Source organism: Dermacentor albipictus, chromosome 10 (assembly GCF_038994185.2).
Source record: "Dermacentor albipictus isolate Rhodes 1998 colony chromosome 10, USDA_Dalb.pri_finalv2, whole genome shotgun sequence".
In the NCBI taxonomy this organism is placed as follows: Eukaryota; Metazoa; Arthropoda; class Arachnida; order Ixodida; family Ixodidae; genus Dermacentor; species Dermacentor albipictus.
Genome location: NC_091830.1, coordinates 36,209,558 through 36,231,485, shown reverse-complemented (window position 1 = coordinate 36,231,485; position 21,928 = coordinate 36,209,558). Strand labels below are relative to the sequence as shown.

At 44.6% G+C, this 21,928-nt stretch overlaps 1 protein-coding gene across 3 annotated transcripts in view; it reads left to right on the top strand.

Moving 5' to 3' along the window:
- Window positions 1-21,928, top strand: part of LOC135911901 (5'-3' exonuclease PLD3-like) — a 355,720-nt gene that overhangs the window by 265,349 nt on the left and 68,443 nt on the right. The window contains exon 1 of one of the 3 annotated variants that reach the window (XM_065444252.1): window positions 11,908-12,023. The exons of the other annotated variants lie outside the window; for them this stretch is intronic. Coding sequence (XP_065300324.1) covers window positions 11,970-12,023 — 54 coding nt within the window. The 5' untranslated portion in view covers window positions 11,908-11,969. Of the gene's footprint in view, window positions 1-11,907; window positions 12,024-21,928 lie in introns of those variants that run through there. 3 annotated transcript variants of the gene reach the window in all.

Below are 21,928 nucleotides of genomic sequence, written 5' to 3'. Positions count from 1 at the left end.
GCGGCATTGCGGAGAGAATTGTGTAGGGGCTACGAGGTTATTTCTGGTTGGGTGGGGAATGGTTGGGTGGCCGGGCGTGGACGAACCTGTAGAGATCGGAGGAATCGCTCCTGCTCTCTAGGTAGTGACTTGTGTGGGGGTGCATATGTTCTTCGCCACAGCCACTCAGGAGATCTACAGTAACAACAATTGCCTCAGCAGCAAAGCACGCAGCATTGTGCATTTGGCTCCTGACAAGAGCGTTGTACGCAAGTGCACTATAGAAGGCTCTTTAATGAATCCTAGAGATATGTGCCTGGCAGGCTTGTCCATACTCCATCTGACAAGTTGCTTGCAGCACTGCTGAAGGTACGAGACGCGCGCAGGCTATATACTTCCGCGGCGATATATAGTCCCGGGCCTAACGGGCTAATTTTCGGCTACGCTGGATAGTTGCATTTTCGCTCGCTACATTATACGTTACAGCGATACGTGACGTCTTAGGGCCTCCGCGACGCACGTCGTATACCGAGAATCACTGTGGCAGTTACCGCCGGTAATCGTAATAGGCACCCTAACCGTGGCAACATGGCAGTGCCCGTACAGCGTCGACCACGTGCTTCTATCCCATTTCGCGCTTGTTACTGGCTCTCCGCCCTGTCAGCAAGAAAGCAGCGGCAAAATCCGTCATTGCAAAGTCTCATCTCAAGCCTAGGTCAAATGATTAGATATGTTTTGCCATAATTATTCTCTAAAAGTCCACCTAGTGGACTGTCCACTTCGGCCGCTGCTCATTGGATTCAGCTGTACGAGCGAGGAGGAGAAGAGTAGCCCCAGCCAATCAGCAGTGGCCGAAACGGACAGTCGAATAGGTGGACTCCTACAGAATACCGCCCCTGGTCTAACCACGAGACTAGCATATCGTGGTGAGGGGTCAAATTAATCGACAACTCGGGGCACTGCAACGCTGAATGTGGAAAAACTAGAGCGACCGTCCCGGAACGATGTTGGTCCCGGGTTCAAATCCCGGACCAGGCCTAATTTTTCTTAAACTTTGAAGCTTTCTTTATGAGAAACCCGTACGGGTTACCTTTGCAGCTTCCTGCCACATGACGGGTGGATGTTGGTTTTCTCCACCTGGCAGTCCTCCGCTGGAACGGCTCTCCATACTCAGTGTCACAACAGCATTTGTGTCTTTTAGCAACTGACGCAACGCAGGCGCCTCTCATACAGAAACTGCCGCAGTAAGACACTGCCCGTTCACACATCTCGGTCGGGACAGCGACTGTCGATCTGCAGCGATTGTCGGCCTGCAGCGCGTCATAGCGAAACGGGTACTCCGTCGGCGCAGTAGTCTCTTCTTCGGGTTTCGTATGACCGAGACTCCCCCCCCCCCTACCCCTCCCCCTTCCCCCGCCTGAATTTGCGATCCTAATTGGCGCCTCCAAGTCTTCGCGACGCGGCTTATTGGAGACTTGAGATCTGTAGTCTCAATTCGGCTAGCTCATTACTCTGCGCTCTAGATATAACTCGGGCGAAATGCCGGGTGTTCGCACTCGCCGATGAACTTCTTTCGTCCTTCCAACGCGGGCTTGAATTGCCACGCCTTCGCGAGAAAACGAAACCCGTGAATCTGCGATTCTAATCACTGGTTTGAACTGGGCTGCCTGCGCGAATTAGCTGCGACGTGTTGGAGCGTGGAAGACAGCTCTGCAGAATTCGCTCGCGAAAGTTTCCGGTGAACGATGGAACGAAGCTGAGCTGAATAATGCAAGCGAGTCTACGAACTTCTTTTCACTTTCTCCTCGAATAGTTTTCAGAGTTTCCAACTTGCTATTAGAATTTAAACATACGTTCTCTTCAAATCTGCCCGCGGTTGGCCGGTTGCTTCTCCCTTTTCTTGGTATTTAGTTGCTGATTTAGTATCTCCTCTGTAGGAAGAGCAAAATAATACGTAGGGTAAGAGGGGAAGGGGAGACATGACATGTTACAAAAGGGCTGACATTTTGAATTGCATTTGACGCTATAACATAAATCGCGAAGCCCGGTGAAGTGGGGGTATCCGAAAATACAATACGAAAACTGGCGGACAAGTGTAGCTGTCTTATTGAACGACGCACGTTGGCGTTTGCCTACGACAGTTTAGGTCAACGAGAACGACGATTTCATTTGGAGCCTCCATTGTTCCAGCGTTTTTCCCAGAATCTCTCAGTCGCTCTTGCCTCACATATGTCTGCGGCACAGAGAAATAACGTGGGGTGACGTGCTGAAGGCGGCTCTGCCAAGTCTGCCATCAACTTCCTTCTGCATTCCCATCCATTGTGAAACAACATTGACGGAGATCACAAGATTACAACAGATTTCACGTGTTTGTCATGTTCGAGTGGTTGCTTCGGCCTTAGTGCAAACAGAATGGACGACTGCGCATGGTGACGTACACTACGTGGGCGATGGACTATCAGCTGGCATTTATACCAGTGGGATGGTTGGTTGGGTTTCAACACCATACAAACAGCGTGTGGGATAGGAAAAATCTCAGGTTATTAGCACAGGGTTTTTTTAACTTTTTTTTTTTATTTACACGATACTGCAGGCCTCATGTGGCCCAAACAGGTAGGGCAGAACTAAAACATACAATATTCGGAACACCAAGAAGCAGTAGTGCAAGTCAATAAGATAAAGGAATGATCACTAAAAGCAGACAGGCCGAGTATGGAGAACATGAATAGAGGGAGACAATTATAAAACGCTCGAAACGGCTTTTCTAAAGTTTTCATTTTCAAACATTTCTTCTGGTAATGAACTCCATTCTGTGATTCTTCGTTGTAAAGATTGATAGTCATCGTGGTTTGTCCGTGAAAAGTAGGGGGCTAAGGTGTATTTATGTTTGTGGTGGATTTTCCATGTAACTGAGAGTGTGAAGTAGGGGTCAGGAGAGATTTCAAATTTCCTATGAAGCAGCGAATGCAGAAAGTTTAATCGAGAAATGTTTCGCCTTATGTGGAGGGGCTAAATTGAAGTACTTGTAACTTGTAACATCAGTAATAGGTCTATTATTAAGGGAGTAGTCAAATTGCAGTGGCATTTTCTCGTATGCGCATGGATACCGTTTTTTTATCACCATTCCCCATTTATCGCACCAGTTCATGACATCATTCGGTGCAGTATTAACAAAGGCTTGATTATAAGGTGAGTGGATCGGTTTACAATGCATGCAGTCATAGGCAACATATTAATAGTAACACTGGAATCAATAGCATAAACTATATCGTTCACATACGCTAAAAAAATTAAGTAACACATGAGGGGACAGGAAGAGGTGGACAAGAGCCATCAATTTCTGCCAATTATTTATGGTGTTTTAAATAGGCGTCAATCCAGTTAAAGAGGGCTAGAGGATTCCCGATTATCTTAAGCTTGAGAAGAAATTTATTTTGCGAAACCTTGTGAAACGCCTTAGTAAAATCAAGAAAAAATTATGTCTACTTGTCCTGAGCTATCTAAAGTGGCATTGAAATTAACAATGGTCGTAATTAATTGTGTGATAGCAGCAAACTCGTTTCTGAAACCATGCAGGCAGAGGCTTAAAGCTGCGTTAATATTCAATATCTGAAGAATGCGACCAGCGACAATATGCTCAAGTTTTTTACAACAAACGAATGTGAGAGAAATGGGACGATAGTTCCTCACACACAACCGTTCTCCTTTCTTATAAACAGGAAACACTTTCCCTGGAAGCCAGTCAGAACTCAACAAAAAAGAGGGTGAGACAAAAAGTTATAGTTAAAAATGTGCAAGGGACTGCAAAGTGGCACAAGAATGCGTTTTGGACATTGTGAGGGGCAGAACATTTGGGGTCTGATCTAAGCAGCATTTCAACCACACTTTTATATGATACAAAGACTTCATTATCAACCGATGGATTGCTTTGGAACTCAGAATCATCATACTTAGAAAACACGGAATGAAAGTAAGTATTAAAATGTTCAGCAATGCATTTGTTTCAAGTCACAACATTCTGATCAACAAGAACTTAATATTTGGGCCTATGAGAATCTCGAATGTGACTCCAAAATTTATTTGGATCTTTTTTTAATAAATGTGGAAGGCTTTCATTAAAATAATGTTCTCTAGCCGATTCAATACTGGATGTCAGCTGAACTTTAAGGTTGTACAAGATACTAGAGCTAGCAGAATGTTTCCGCCTGATACGCTTAACCTTCCTTTTTAATTGAATAATATGCCGGCTAATCCAGAAGTTTACTTTTTTAGGCGCTTCTTCTTATTGGGTTTATGGATGCTGATGCTGTATTGACAGTGATCTTTAAATGTGTTCCACAATTCACATATGCTGCTGCTCGAAAATGTGTCCAAAGCAAGTTCCAGGTATTCCAATATTGATTCATTGTTTCCCCTTGAATAATCTTTTATGGTCTTATACTTTGTCAGAAGTGCTTGTCGAACACGCGATAAAGAAAATTACATAGCTACGAAGTTATGGTCTGATATACCCTCATGTATCACAGAAGGAAATTCTGAAAAGCACCAGTCTAGGAACACGAGATCAAGGATAGAACTCGACCAGCCATGTATTCGTGTTGGTTCAGTAACAACGTGATGGATGTTATGGGTGAGCATAATATCGGAAAGAATTTCTAACTTTTCTGAAGTTCCAATGTTTTCGTTAACCCAGTAAATGCCAGGAGAGTTAAAATCCCGAGCTACAATGATCGGCGTTTCTCTAAATGTGCACATACAGTCTTGCAGTCGGCGCATGTAATCTGTCTGCATATGGTGGCCTGTACACGGCACAAATAATATGTCCTGATTATGTTATCTGCAGGAAGAGGCTCTCATGATTATCTAACTTATCTAGCATAATTGCCGGAGTTTTACTTTTTAACAATATCGCCAGGCCCCCTCCATGTGAGACTCTGTCACGCCTAAATATAGTATACGAGGGCGGAAAAATAGAGTAAGCTGTAATCTCAGGGAGAAGCCAGGTTTCGGTCATGACAGAAACATGCGGGTCATGCGTGTACAGCGTGATTTCAAGTGTTTCTGCTTTGTTAACTATGCTTTGTGCATTTAAATTTAAAATACTCAGTTGACTAGGATCAGAATTATTGCAAATATTTTGTCAATTTGAAGTCGACCAAGATTGAAGGAGCTAAACTCGTTTATTTGCTGAGTCATCCCAGACAAATATTTGCTTATTAACTTTCACTTTTTCGTGAAATAATATAGCTTTATGATCGTTCGCCCTCTCCTCTGCAGCTGAATCCCAAAGCAATTTCCGTTTTCGCAATGTTTCCTGTGAGTAGTCATGCTGAATGTAAATATCAGAATTAACCCTTCAGTTTAAAGACATTCAAAAATATAGCTTTTTTTCATTGATATCTTGGAAATTAAGGATTATAGAACGTTTATTGCCACCATTTTATTTTTGCTTAGTAGATGAATACGGGCCACCGAAGAGACCTTTACACCAAGCCTTTTCTCGAACACTTCGACACGGGCCTTATCTCTCAAATCTTTTTCGGCTTCAGGATCTACTTCCGGTATGCCATAGACAATGACGTTGGATCGATATGGTTGTGCCAAAAGGAAGTTGAAGTATGCGCATGTGTTGTTCGATTGGCGCCATTGGATTGAGACTTGAGTGGAATTCCGTGAACACTTCATCAAAATTATTCATTCTAGCCAATAACGGCTCAATAGATGCTCTAAGTGTGTGTTGCAGAGTCATCAAGTTAGAAATATCTTGATAGGTGGCTTTCTGTGTTTGTATTATACTTTCAAACACATGTTCAACTGCGGGAACAGGGTTGCATTCAATGTCTCCACACAAGAGCAGTTTACACGCGTGATAACATTGGTAAGCAATGCAAAGACAGCGCCGAGGGCACGGCAGGACCAATAACACAGGATCTTTGCTTCTGCAAGAAAAGTAGTCACCAAGCTGGATCAGCACAAAAGAAGGCATGCTAAGAGCCAGGCGCTAAGAGCCAGATGTATGCTAGGAGCCAAGGGCCCAACTATGAGCTGGCGCTTTGGTTAGAAGCGTGTTCGTGGAGTTTGAACAGAAAAAAAAAACTTCGTGAAATAAAGAAAGTGAATAACCACATGTTCAGTATGCCCCCTCATAAAGGGGCCACCTTAACTCATAAGCGCTGATTAGAAATCACATGCCGCACGAAATCCTGAAGCATAATCATTGATTGATTGATTGATTGATTGATTGATTGATTGATTGATTGATTTGTATTGGAAGTGCTAGCAGCTTTCGCCATGTGCTCTGCCACAAAATCTTACTCTCAATTGAACAGGCAGGAATTACATGAGTACGGTACTGGGCATACGTATGTCGAAGCACACTGAGTTTGTCAGTCACGTGTACCTCCTGCTTGAACAAAAGGGGGCGTTTATGTTTTTTCCCTCCCTTCTTCTCTTTCTCTCATTCCCTTACTCCCCTTAGCTACTACCTCAACCTCGAACTGACGTTTGAGCGATGACTTGAGCGATGAAAAGCGTGCGCATTTCATCATTTAAGGAAGGTCCCTAAATGCTGCCCTGCACGCCACCTCTTCGATCGAGCGTAGTCATGTGCCTGGGAGTGTCAGACAGCACAAAAAAAGAACGATGAAAATGGAACTCAAGGAAAGGCGGATGAAACGGGAAATTCGCAGGGTCTCTTACGTTATCCCTATAATACAAATCCTACTTCGCTCAATGATCACTCGTAATTCGCTTACTCACCCCCTTTTACTTTGTTTAGTTACTTCGCTCAGTAATCCCTCGTAATTCGCTTGCTCATCTTCCTAATTCGCTTTGTCATTTTCGTCATTCGCTTAGTCACCCTCTTAAATCACCGTCATCAATCTTAATTTCATTTCCTTTAACTCGCATGAGTCATCCACTTAATTCGATTAGTCATCCATGCTTAATTCGCTTAGTCATCCACCTAATTCGCCTTATCATCCATTTTAATTTGCTTTATCATCTCTCTAATTCGCTTTATACTCCATCTTTAACATCCATCTTTCTTGCTTAAGGAGCATGAGCCATTGATGATGTTAGTTTTTGTACCTTTCGTGCCGTCGACGCGTTTACGCTCAATGACATTGAAGGTGGACTGAACGCTTAAACATATAAGGCTTCCGCCTTAGTAATTGATGCTCAATGGGACGGAGCACAAACACGAGCCTAAAAGTGAGCAGAAGCATCAACCGCGGTCCTGTGCTTCCCTGTTGCAACCACGTCAGTGAAAATGTAAATATAGCAAGTATAGGTCTTCCTTGCCCAAGGCGCTGGGGGCGTACGTCCTGCTGCGTACCACTCACCACTTGAGATCCTCGTCGTTAATTTGCGCTAGCAAGGCCCCTTCGTGAAGAGTCCGTGTTTGCTGCTGCCTGCTACGGTGGCGCCATCTGGCGTGCATTTGGCGAAGGATGGCCTCTGCCTGCGACATATCGGGGCGTGTGTGTAGATTCTTCGGCGGGGTTCCTTATTGCCCGTGGCATTCTTGGCATTGCCAGAGTGGTTTTCTTTCCGTTTACCTAGCTATCTACGTATCCCAACAAAAAATGTGTACCGTTCGCTTCTGCGTGTGTCACCAGATATGTGCCGTTCTCCAACCAGAACCTTTGACGCCAGCTTTGGTCACTGCGTCTGTGCCACTTAAGTGGTATAAACGAAGAGGCTTGTGCTGCCCTCGTGTGCCAGTCACGTGAGCGATTCTCTCATTCACAAAGAAAGAAAGAGACACACGAAATGCAGAGCGCAAAACAGAAACAAACGGAACGAACCAACCAACGCTCAACGACCTAACACATCGCAATGAGGAAAGGCGCAAGCCTAAGTGGCACAGGCGGAGTGTGGGTTTCGTCTAGTGGTCACGTGAGTGGTGGCAGCCAGTAACAGACGACGAGCCGCTAAACAAAGAGCTTCGAATGAAACCTAGTGAAACAAACGAAGCACACGTTGCTGACCTGGGCATGAGCAATGCAGAAGATGAAAGGCGACCGGCAAGGCCTGCGCAACCTTCAGCGAGGCTGTTGCCTGCAGTCGGTGCCCGAACGCGAGGCGTCCATTAGGCGCCCAATTTGGGGATCGCGTTAAGTGCGTCTGGACGCGCGCTCCTCGGGCGATGAATTATTACCGAGGAAGCCACGATGCGATGCGACAAGGGGGCTCTGCGTGTCGTCAAGAGAAACAAAAAGAAAAAAAGAAAGACCGCGAGACGTGAAATATATATAACCTGCGATCGAAAGGATCGTGTTTACCACGGCGATGACTTCTGCACGTGTTGGCGCGTGAAAGGCCAACGGTTTAGAATGCATTGTTCACAGTATTCGTCAATATTTGTTCGCATTGCTTCTCTTTGCGGTACGCTTTGCTTAAGTTCTCGAACTGCTTTAAAGGTCATTGGCTCCTGCTTTTCCGTAGGAAATGCCAGATGTTCAAAGCACCTGTCGAATGAGTGTCACCAAGGCCAAATTTCAGCTTAAAGAATTGTGGTACTCTTGCGAACAAAGTGGTTGCGCGATTTCTTTGCACTGTTCCTGCGAACGAAGACTGATTTTGGTCAACGCTGGTGATGGCACTTGGCAGATATTGTGGCAACGTTTTACGAAAATTGTGAATCTTGTGTACTTCAGATGTTCACGACTGATCCAAGTATACGTAACGCTGCCTCTTTTCTCTGTATGATTTGCGACAACTACTTTTCTACTACTTTTCTGTTGATCGATGTAATCATCACGGCCAACAGCAGCCTATTTTAGTATAACTCTATCTAATGAGAGTTATTAGAGGTGTGCGCATATTCAAACTTTTATATATGAATAGAATAATGTTTGCCATTAACGGCGATATTGTTTGATTCGGTATTCGGAAGTCTTCTTTCTTTAATACTTCATATTCGGCTCGATTCGGAACTCTCAATATTCGAGCACTCCTACCAGTTACGTTTGACTTGCGTCTGTCGACTCCTCCTTATGCCTAAGAATTTCCTGACTTCATCAGATTACCTAGTTCGTGCTCTCCTCGACTGTGCTTCCCTTCCCTTGGCGTCCACTAAGAGTCTGCTAATAGTCCACTTAGAGTCCACCGAGTGGGCCGCTCACTATTTTTTCTTTGTTAGAAAAATAAAAATAAAAGAAAGAAAGAAAGCGACCCTATAATGGTGACAGCTTATTGGAATCTTCCAAATTACTTCGTCCTTCCGCCCCTTTCTGGTGTCTTTCTCTTTAACCTACTGCTGTGCTCAAGTAGTCTATCGTTCACACGTCTGCAAGCTTGGCCAACGTAACTTCTTCCACAACTTAATGGAATGCGAGAAGTGACATATGCGCACTGCAACCGGAAAACGTGTTACGATGCTTCTCTTTTTCAAATTTTCAGTGCCGTTTCCTGCTTATTTTTTTTCCGACACAGGCTATATCTAACTTGTATCTAACTGTATCTCACAACAGAAAAGATGGCATTCACGTGTGCTCCTTGTGCTCTTTTGCTTTAAGTTCTGCGAAAGGCACCGAATACAAGAAAATACCGCAACCGTTCGTTCGTTCGTTCGTTCGTTCGTTCGTTCGTTCGTTCGTTCGTTCGTTCGTTCGTTCGTTCGTTCGTTCGTTCGTTCGTTCGTTCGCTCGCTCGTTCGTTCGTTCGTTCGCTCGCTCGTTCGTTCGTTCGTTCGTTCGTTCGTTCGTTCGTTCGTTCGTTCGTTCGTTCGTTCGTTCGTTCGTTCGTGCGCGCGTGCGTGCGTGCGTGCGTGCGTGCGTGCGTCAACGTTCCTTCTTTCCTTCGTTCGTCAACGTTGGCAACACCTGCTGTTGAGAGCACGTATTTTTGTTCTATTGCGCCTGTTTTAGCAAACCGTCTGGTACGGACACCATGACATAACTTGATATCCATGACAGCTAGCCTCGTGAAAACACGTGGCTTGCTACCTGAAACTAGAATTCCCAAATGTTGGCATTACATATTTTTATTGCGTTAATGAAGCACGTTTTTGCTAACCCTCTTCTCACAGGTTTAGAATGAGACGAGCGGATTGACAGTAAAGGTTTGTTAGCACTACGATCGTACGACCGGCTTGTGGGACTGTCTGGGAAAATGAATTCGATACCGGTAAACTCTCGAGATTTCATCTACAGGCATGGTTATATTGCGCTCAGTTTTACACAGACGATATTAAGGAAGGACAGGACGGGGACGGACGTAGCGCAAACTAAATAGTAAACAGTAAACTAAACACACTAAACAGTAATAAACAGTTGGTAGTTTGCGCTACGTCCGTCCACGTCCTGTCCTTCCTTAATATCGTCTGTGTAAAACTGAGCGCAATATAACCATGAACGTTCACCAACTAGCCCCCTTCATTGCTTTACTAAATCTACAGGCATCTCGAAGGTTGCTGTAAGTGGACGAAGTATTAAAACCAGTTCATGGGGAAAACAGTTCACTGCGCAGTTGAGAATAACTAAAAAAATTGCATTTCAAGAAATTTTCAAGAAACCTTCAATTCTAGAAAGGTATTCTCGCCGCGCACTTTCCGAGAAAGACACGTCGCACAAGTGTGTGGCCATTTGTTTGCAGGACACGCTTAACTTTTTCAAATTAAGGGAGAGGTTCTTTTTGGAAAAAGCTGTAATGAAATGCAGGATTTTATAAATGATCACTGAGACAATGGCTTAAACTCCTCTGCAGGTGCGAAGGACCTCTAATATTCCTTGCCGCATTTCGACCAACAAACTTGTGTTCAGAAGTGCATTGAGGAATTTGGTTCTGTTCGGTTATGTACAAGAGCAGCTACTCCTGTTGAAAGCATTCTGGAAATGATCGCGCTTTACTTGATTTCATCTTTTATCCGAAAAAAAGGCAAACGATATCCCGTACCTACAAAAGCAAAACAAGTGTGCATATGGTCGTGCCTCGCTACATACATTTAACAGTCAGACGGAGGATTGTCTGAGAGCGTTCGAGGAACAATTCCTTTTTCTCATTAATTTTTTTTTAAATACGTGGACGACTGCTTAGTTCTTGATTGGACATCGAACTGTTTTTAAGAAGAGTGCCCCGCTGTTTTTAATATTGTCCGCCGCTGCCTTGGTCCACTGGGAAGTGCCGTTCGAAATGTCCGCTGATGGAAGTTTCATCATACACTGCGAGGAAACGAAGCTCTATTATAGTGTCAATAGCGATCGACATTTTCATTACAGCGATCATCGTGTGGACGCAGACTACCACCCCTGTAGTAATACCCCTGTAGACACCCCTGTAGTCGGCGCAAGACTCAATAATTCATAACGCAGAGGACACAGCGGCATTAGCGAGCCTTCCGAGACGATCCAGCCCACGTCAAAAGTGGCATACGGTCATTTCGTTGCATAACTTTTGCTGCTATAAACCAACCAATAACCACCAAATTCGCCTTTTTTTTTCATCTTTCTTTGTCTCCTTTTTTAATACAGCGCTGCGTGTGAAGATCAGGAGAGAGGTGGATCTCCGAATTGCTGTACGCGAATTGTTGCAGATAACGAATCTGGATACACGTACCACGTGATGTGGCAGGAGTTAGCGGCGTTGTCTCGTCGAGATACCATTGTCTCATATCATTCTGCATCCGGGAGGGGGGGAGGGCAAAAATACAACGACAGTGTTCTATAGATATTCGTGATTGTGGTTATATTGCGCTTAGTGTTACACTGACGAACGTGAAGGACAGGATGCGTAGATAAAACGATGGATAGATACAGTAAAACGCCCATAGATAAGACGCCGGCGTGGCGAATCGGAGGACACTAATGCAGGGCTGCGTCGCGATTTCCTTAGCGCGCTATCAGTGTTCCAAATGTTGCGGGGGAAAGGTGCTTATCAGCCCTTTTGTTCGTCGATGCGGAGATATCGTTCGGCACAGCTGCTGATTGCTCGAAATTGAAACTGGCTCAAATAGAGACGGCGTTCTGGCGAGTCGAAGTTCGCACAGCATGGCGCCGCCTTCGGTGAACACCGCTCCGAAGGCATCCGGAAAGCAGCGATCGGTGAGCAGTAGTTCTTGCTTCGCGTAGAAGAAAGTTGCTTTGCGCAGATCTCAAGACGAAAACAATTGACATTCATAGTTTTCGCGATTTCAATTATTCAGCCTCAGATATATACCCTCAGGCTATATGCAAAAAGAAAAAAAAAGAATTACGGTGTCATAAAGTAGCAAGCATCCCTCGATGACCCAGATGCTTGTTCGTGTAGCACGCATCTAGTATCGATTATGAGTCTAGTACTCACTAAGGGAGATAGCGAAAACAAAGTAGGAGGCGTTAATTGCATAGAGTAACTTTGCTCGGTGGCTCAGTTATGACTACTGCTACCGAACACGAAGTAGCGGGTTCGTTTCCGACCGCGGCAGCGAGGGTGGAACGTTTGAACGCCATGCACATATTCAAGACAGGTTAAGAAACCTCAGCTCTTAGAAATGATCTGCAGTTGCCTATCCCCCCGCCTTGGTCGTCTTGTTTTCTACTACCAGATAAGAAACCGGTCGGAGTACGATTCCTAATCCATAAGGACATATCGAGCAACATTGACGGATTCTACAGCATTAGTCAGAGTATAGCAGTAGTCGTAATATAGCTGAATAGGAGGTGTAGAATAAAGGTAGTACAAACCTACGCCCCTACCTCCAGTCACGATGAACAGACCAGTTTTATGAATATGTTGAATTTGCGATGCGAAAAGTGCAAACTCGGTATACTGTATTGATGGGCGACTTCAATGCAAAAGTGGGGGGTAAAGCAGGCTGGTGAACAAGCAATTGACAACTACGGTGTGGCTTCTAGGAACACTAGGGGAGAGTTGTTGGTAGAATTCGCAGGAAGGAATGAGCTGCCACTAATGAACACCTTGTTCAGGAAGCGTTGGAACAAAACATGGACCTGGAAAAAACCCTAATGGTGACACAAGAAATGAAATTGGTTTCATACTTTCTGCCCATACCAGCGCAGGGCAGGATGTAGAAGTGTTAGGTAGCGTAAAGAAGCAGTGATCATTGGTGAGTTATGTCTAGGATTCACCTCAATTTGAAAAGACAAAGAGTAAAATTCGTCAAGAAGAAAAAGGCCAACCTAGGCGCAGTAAGGTAAAAGCAGACCAGTTAAGGTAGGCACTTGCAAACAAATACGCAGCCTTAGAACATAGAGATGAAGATGACATAGAGAAATGAATTAAACCTTAACTAGGCTGGCTTCATAAGCAGCATTAGAAATGGGAGGTAAGGCACCAAGGCAACCAGTAAGTAAGCTATCTCAAGTAACAAAGGACCTAATAAAGGAAGGACAAAGAAGAATAGTGTCCAACACAAGAGATCAGATAGAATTCGCGGAACTGTCAAAACTGATCAACAATGAGAAAATAAGGGATATTCGAAACTACAACGTGAGAAAGACTGAGGAAGCAGTAAGAAATAGACGCAGCCTGAAAACATTGAGAAGGAAACTGGGCATCGGACAAACCAAGCTGTATGCACGGAAATATGGGCAGGGTGATATCATCAGCAATCTCGAATATATAGTAAAAGCAGGGGAACAATTCTATGCTAACCTTTACAGCACCTTAAGCAACCACAATACTTCCATTCAAAGTAGTAATGAACAGGTTACAGAGGCTCCTTCTATAACTAGCGATGAAGTTGGAAGGGCATTGCAAGGCATGAAACGGGGAAAAGCGGTACAAGATAGACTACCAGTCGATCTAATCAAAGATGGTGGAGACACGAAGCTTGAAAAACAAGCGGCCCTTTATGCGGACTGTCTATTGACTTCAAGGGACCCAGAGAACTGGAAGAATGTCAATATTATACTAATCCACAAAAAGGGAGACGTTAAAGAATTGTAAAACTATAGGCACATTAGCTTACTTCCAATTTTATATAAAATATCCAACAATGTAATCTCCAATAGAATAAGGGCAACAGGGAACAGGCAGGCTTCAGGAGGGGATACTCTAGAATGGATCCCATCCACGTAATCAATCAGGAAATCAAGAAATCCGCTGAGTATACAATCAGCCTTATATATGACTTGCATAGATTACAAAAAATTATTTGATTCATTTAAGATGCCAGCAAGTATAGATGCATTACGTTATCAAGGACTACAGGACGTTTAGTAAATATCTTGGAAAGCATCTACAGAGATTCCACAGCTACCTTAATTATCCACATGAAAAGTAAAAACATGCCTGTAAAGAAAGGGGTCAGACAAGGAGACACAATCTCTCTAATGCTATTTACTGCGTGCTTGCAAGAAGTATTCAAGCTATTAAACTGGCAAGGCTTAGGAGTAAGGGTCAACGGCGAATATCTCTGCAACCTTCCTTTTGCAGATGACATTGTCCTGCTCAGCAACACTGGGAACGAGTTACAACAAATGATTGGGGACCTTGATAGAGAGAGTGTAAGAGTGGGGTTGAAAATTATTATGCTGAGAACGAAGATAATGATGAATAGCCGGGCGAGGGCATGATAGTTCAAAAGCGCCAGTCAGCCTCTAGAGTTTGTGAACAAGTACGTTCGCCTATGTCAATTACTCGCAGTGGACCCTGATCATCAGAAGGAAATATAGAGAAGAAAAAAATGAGTTGGAGTGTATTCGGCAGACATTGTGACATCCTGACTGGAAGCTTACCTTTATCATTAAAAAGAAAGGTGTACAATCAATACATTCTACCGTTGCTGACATATGGGGCAGAAATTGGAGACTGACAAAGAAGCTCGAAAACAACTTAAGGAACGCGCAGAGTGATGGAACGAAGAATGTTATCCATAACGTTAAGAGACAGGAAGAGAGCTGTGAGCTGTGAAGAGAGCAAACAGGGATAGCTCATATTCTAATTGACGTTAAGAGAAAAAAAATGGAGCTAGGCAGGTTACGTTATGCGTAGATTAGATAACCGGTGGACCACTAGGGTTACAGAATGGGTGCCAAGATGGGAAGCACAGTCGAGGACGGCAGAAGGCTCGGGGCGGTGATGAAATTAAGAAATTTCCAGGCGCTAGCGGGAATCGGTTGGCACAGGAGAGGGATAACTGGAGATCGCAGGGAGAGGCCTTCGTCTTGCAGTGGGCATCATAACATAGGGTGATGACGATAATGATGATGACTCCATGAGAATAGCAGACTAAAATGGGGCAAATACGTCGTTTGGTTTTCTCCTCGGCAACAACAAGCGTAAGCAAAGGAACAAATAAACAAAAATATTCGGTAAATATTACGCTCCGATAACACGTGAACGCGATAGTCTGCTTGCTGCACACGTGGTTGTGCATTAAGTTATACGATCGGAGGGATCAGACTTCTTGCAAGACAGAGCGAGCTGCAGTGTGAAGTGAACGTACATAAGGTGCTGTAGGCTGACCTCCTCAACGGCACATGCGAGCGCCTGATGCACTACCTAAAGGTTCATTCATTCTCTCTTTCTTTCTTTATCTCTTTTTTTCATCTTTCTTTTTCTTTTCCTTTGTTCTTTCGTTCGCTCTTTCTCTCTTTTGTTCCTTGCGCTCTGCCTTTCTTTCCTTCGTTGTTTCTTTCATTCTCTCTTTCTTTCCATCTTTCTTTTTCTCTTTCTTTGTTCTTTCGTACGTTCTTTCTTTCTCACTTTTTCTTTCTTTCTTTCTTTCCTTCCTTATGTTCTTGCTTTCTTTCCTTCGTTCTCTCTTTCTTACGTTTCTTCATTCATATTCAGCCGTTGCATCTTTTCTTGCTTACGGGGGTATGAGCCATTCCTGGTGACGGTGTCTTTTTGTCTCACTGGACTAGACGCCGCTTTTTTTTTGAGTATGAGACATCGCAACGAGCCACTTACGGTTTTCGCCTCAAGAAAACGAAACTATAGAACATATTCCGTGTGGATGTGGTGGGCGCCCATCGCTTCGTGTGACGCACGCGCCAGCGGGAGAACGTGGCCCGAGTTCATCCACAGAAGGCTCGATTGTTGGGCTAGTTCGTCGTCCATAATTGAAGTACTAACTTAGTCAGATAAAAACACGGAAGCGAAAAAGGTAGACAAGGACAAGGACTTGTCCTTGTCTACCTTTCTTGTTTTCGTGTTTTTATCGCGCTAAGTCGCTACTTCATCCACAGGCTCGGGGTGTTTCTATCTTGGGAACACCTATACCTAAGGGCGCGCGGATGTGCGGGGCTTCTCTGGCGCAGAGTACCGACGTTGGGACCCGCGAATGTACCGGCAAGCCGTTCTCCGCGTTCCGTCTTGCGCGAGGCAAGAGTCTGGGACGCGTAAACACGGTCCTTCCTGGGGTGCTCGGTTTCTCCGATATCGACGCTTCGCGAAACAGCCGCGTTTTGCGTCGAAGCGTGCGAGTAATGGGGAAGGCAGGAGGTGGGTGAGGGAGCGAATCGGGAGAAAGAAGTCTGATGAGCTTGGGCTGATGCGGGACGCGTCCGATTCGAACTCTTAGAGCACGAACAACAGCCCCGGGCGTGAGCCAGACCTTTGCCAAGTATAGCTGTCTCGCTTGAGCATTGCGCATGCGCTTATTCCTTTCTTTTCCTTCTTCTTCTTCTTCTTCTCTCCCTCTCTTTCTTTCTTTCTTTTAGTCACGCGTTCGGAGAAACTCTAGATCCACGTGGATTAACCGTTTGCATGAAAGGAAGAACGCTGCGGTGGTATAGTATTCATTTCTTCATTTACTTCTTCATTTCTTTCTAGTGCGTAACACCACAGTCTTTCGGTAACAGTATAGGCCGCGTTTGTTTCCGACGACAATAAGCGTAACGTTACCTATCGATCTTCACCTTATTTTCCGCATAGCTGTATCATAATGTTGCAGTTAGATTCGTACAGTTTGGTCATTAGTGTATGGCGCCTATGCGGGTCTGATTGGGTGTCAGTGCGGTGCTTCGTCATTCGACCAATGGGATGGAGCCGCTGCGTACCGGTATCTTCGTATGTACAAGTGTGTTCTATCTAAACATTGAGTGAGTGAGTGAGTGAGTGAGTGAGTGAGTGAGTGAGTGAGTGAGTGAGTGAGTGAGTGAGTGAGTGAGTGAGTGAGTGAGTGAGTGAGTGAGTGAGTGAGTGAGTGAGTGAGTGAGTGAGTGAGTGAGTGAGTGAGTGAGTGAGTGAGTGAGTGAGTGAGTGAGTGAGTGAGTGAGTGAGTGAGTGAGTGAGTGAGTGAGTGAGTGAGTGAGTGAGTGAGTGAGTGAGTGAGTGAGTGAGTGACCACGAGCCGAAATGGGCTCATGTCGCCTAAAAAGCCTGAAAACGGCAATACGAGCAGTGAAAAATATCGCGAGAGAGCGCTTTTACAGAATCAAACCCAATTATTCAGGCAAAGCAATTCTTGTTGGGCTAGTTGGTAGCTGTTCATTATAAAATATGAAGACGCCAAATAAACCGACATACACAAGAGAAGAGAACGGTAATTGCGAGCGGCGCCCTGTCCCGTTCTCTTCTCTTGTGTGGGTCGGTTTACTTGGCGTCATAATATTTTATATATTCAGGTAAATCCGACTTTTTTTTTACGCAACGTATCGCACACGCAACAACACCAACCCACGCGCAGACAAATTTGTCACGCGCAGTCAACAGCCAGCATCATTTGAAATGATTACGACAGAGAGCTGGACAAGTTCGTTGATTGAACTGTAGGACAGAATTCGCAGCGATAAAGACGGCATGCTACCTGAAATGTGTCAGGACTGTAAACAATGCTCACAGTCCTAACTTTCAAGACTTCCTGGAAATCGCCCACGACGTCGCCAACCCGGTTGCAGTGTAAGCATAGCCAATGTTGGACGAGCGCTGCCTGACACATGACCAACGTTAACTAACGCTCACCTTGAATCGACCCCGCTACCCGAGCTGATAGAGCAAGTGAATGAATGCGTACTTAGACCAATACAGTTTCCTAGAAAAGTTACAACACGAAAACCAGACGCGGGGGCTGCAAGGGTGGCTTCAGTGAGCAAGGGAATGATATGCGGGGTACATGTATTTGCCTAAACTGCGTACTTCGCGCTTCAAGCGCCGATTTGAGACTTTGTAAATTGATCCCTTTGCAAGAAATTTGTCCGTTACAAATGCAACCGTTCCCAGTGATTAGGAATGCGCACGTACCTGTTGCTTTCAGCGTTCAGAAGAAAAAATAAAAGCATTATTGCTCGGAAACAGAAAAAAAAGATGAAGCGTAATAAATAACGACACAAGAACGTCCGAAGCCGCAAGAATGGAAGTCACACAAACCCACGTACTGCGTATTATATATCAGCGATAGCCGATCGACCGCAAAGCCAAGCTGGACCGTACAGTAACGTATGGACCTCTAGGGTTGAGGATTGGGCGAGTTGGTATTGCATTCTAGAACTGGTATTATTATTATTATTTGTTTTGAACACATTACACATATACACAGGTATCAGGAAAGGGAAAGCGAGGAGCAGGCTGGCAACTGCCACCGGAAGGGGCACAACGCCTGCCTACTCTTCTGAAGGGAGGTGACAGCAACACACAAATGGAAGATAGGAACGAGGGGAAGAAAAAGAAAAGAGGAAATGAGAGCAACAGGACAAATCTAAAGACTAAAGTAGGACACTTCAATAAGACAAATCTAAAGACTAAAGTAGAATGGTACAGTGCAACATACAAAGAAAGAAACAAGCCTAGCCGGCTTGTTTCTTCCTTTAAGAAAACACAGCGCTCTGTTCCTTTATCTAACCGGCTCGGCTTGTTTCTTGCTTTGTATGTTGCGCTGTACCAGTTCTAGTATGAACCTCTGTCATACATCGCGCGCCTCTTCGTCCTTTCTCCTCTTCAAACAGAAAACTTTATAAATAAATCAAATTTCAATTCAATTTCATCCATCTTTTATTTAAGAAAACCTACGCCCTCAGCGAATCAAGTGAAACGGCACACCTGCCAGTGCGAACGAGTGCGAGTGAAAGGTAAGCGAACAATAATCAGGCTCTCGGAACATCGAGGGAGATTGGGTCAGACCAGTAATAGGCGCGATGAAATTATAACCAAGTGTCAGACGAAGTGGCAGCAGGGGCAAAATTACCTCGACCTAACCGCACCCTTGTCGCCGGGCAGAGAGGACGTATTACTTCGAGACCGGCCTGTGCCATGCGGTAGAACATCACTACTGCCAACAGAAATCCTATAAGGTAACCACTAAATTGTACAACGTCACGACAAAAAAGAAAGAAAACTCCGGGCAGGGTAGGGTAACACGTTGCTAGGAACAACGCACCTGTCCCGACGCCCTTGTGAAACAACATATATATATATATATACATATATATATATATATATATATATATATATATATATATATATATATATATATATATATATATATATATATATATATATATATATATATATATATATGTCCGGAATCAAAAGCATCTGCCGAACGATTCAGTTGCCAGTGCGTCATCGCTCGTGCTACTTTTTTTTTCTTTTTCTCTTCTACCTTCGAGTGCGATTTCTTCTATAGCCGGTACTTCTTTTTCTACATCTGTAATTCCGCTTTGGCCACTTAGGCTAACCTTTAAGCTAATGCTGGTTATTCCTTTCTTCTTTCGGACTTTTAGCTTGCTTTTTCTGACTAAAGAGGCACTCCAATGACGCCTTGAAATAAAAGGTTTAGCCTAAACTTTGGCTACGACCTGGGTAGCATCCAACAGGAGTAGCTTAAACTGATTCTTCCTAAACTATAACCTCCTTGTTTCATGTACTTCCACAGTTCTTTTTTTTTCTTTTAATACGTATTCCCAGAGACGAGGTGTGAAATACTTAGGCGTCTTTTCCTGGTCACCATCATCAAAATGTTTCATCTCCATTGCAGGACATTGACCTCTCCCAACTACTTCCAGTCACCTTTGTCTTCCGTCCGAGCTGAATTTTTTCTGTGCACCACGGGGGGAATAGGGGCGGGTATTCTATAAATGTCCATTTTGCTGCTGAATTTCTGATTGGCTGGGCTGGGGTCCACGTCAGAAGGAGACAGGCGCTCCCAACTAATCAGCACTTCAATAGCACTCAAAATGAACATCTCCAGAGGGTGGACACTTACAGAATTCCCCCAGGCTTGTGACTAGCGCCAACGAACTTGCAGTAAACATTCACTGACATTTGATTTACTGTTTTAACAAAGCTCTGTCTAATGTATTGAAGCAGAAAAATAACTGGGACACCAATGTATTTCGTGGCACAATTTGGGAATGAATTTCTCGAAACTGGTGTCATCCTGAGAGTTCGTTCCGATTGTGTACGTCTTATGAAGTCACCGACAACAATTTCTAAATTTCGTTATGTTCCTTAAGGTAATTATTCCATAACTTAATTAGTTAAATTTCGTTGCATTATTGACTTGGCATTTTGATTTCTCGCACAAGTATTGTACATCTTTTTAAGTAATCCAGCTAACGAAATAGAATTGTGCCATCTGCTACGGGCGATTGAAAAGAGAATTATGTACGGTCCAATAAAAAAAAGCGTACGGTTACTTCATCGACCAGAAGATAACCTCGTAGTGCGCATCCCAGGTTCGGGTCATCGAAATCTGACCTGGTTCTGGACCCCGGGTCGAGCGACGAGGGACGGATGTCAAGGAAGTGGAAGAAGTGGGGGAGGCACGTTGCCAGCTATACATCAAATCAATTGGCTCGCGGAGCTGGGCTTATTCGCCCGCGCTACGTCCGAGAACCGGACGGCCGGAGATGGAGCTCGTTAATCAACGGCAGCTTTCGGGATTCCCATCGACCCCGCTCTCGTTCTCGGCATCGACGTGAGCGCGGCAATCTTTTACGCCGGAGAGGAAACAACCGAGAGGCCAACACAGCGTCGGGCTCCGAGAATAGCCCCAAAAGCAGGCCGCCTGGTTTCTCTGTGTCAATTACAGAATGGCGGCTATATACACTTCAGAAAGAATGGAAGCGTGGTGATTCGCGATCTTCTGGCAGTTTGCTTGCAGACGCTCCCTTTTTAATGCGTGAGCATTAGTAGTGTAAAAGTGGCAAAAATTTCATGTGGGGGAAGCCGGTCACGCAGTAAAGAAGCCTGCATGTGTTTATATATATATATACACATGCACAAGTAATTTCCCCTATGTTGTCCTTGGTGTCAGTGTTTATTGGCTTCTTTTGAGATGACTCTCTCTCTCTCTCTCTCTCTCTCTCTCTCTCTATATATATATATATATATATATATATATATATATATATATATATATATATGTAGTGTGTGTGTGTGCGTGTGTGTGTGTGTGTGTGTGTGTGTGTCCAAAGTGTGACGACACTTTGCAATGTGAAGAACGCAGTTTCACCCCTTGAATCCGGAACATCAAAGAGGTACGACGTGATCCTAACGCATTTGTTGCGCAATTATCGCTAAATTACCACTGACCGTTCTTTTTTAAGCAAACAGCTGGGCTGTTTAAGCTAGACTGGAGTACGTGTTAGAAGGAGTCAGGTGCCCCCAGCCTATGAGCACTTCAGCAGCAGACGAACAGGACATATCAATGCATAACTATTCGATCCATTGCTATTCATTGTTATTCAAGTCATGCACCAACAAGCCCAAGAAGCTCCGCTGCTGAAATGGACATTACAACTAGGTGGACACTTATGGAATTCTCTCCCCCCCCCCCCCCCGATATCTTCTAAAGCGCTGTTCTTACTGCACATCTAGCAGTTATCTTGAGTGCAGCGTACCGCCATGCGTCACTCGCGTATTGTTAGCACACTACGTTAGTACCTGAGCGCAACGTTAAGCCGTGCTATCACTTTGAATGCTCCGTCTTAGGGAGAAAGTTCCAATTTCTTTTTCTTTTTCTTTCTCGGGAACGCTATTGAACTATGAGACGGGTCGCATTTTTCAGAGGGAAGTGCCTGGCGGGAAATGTTGAAAAAAAGGGGGGGGGGGAGGAGGG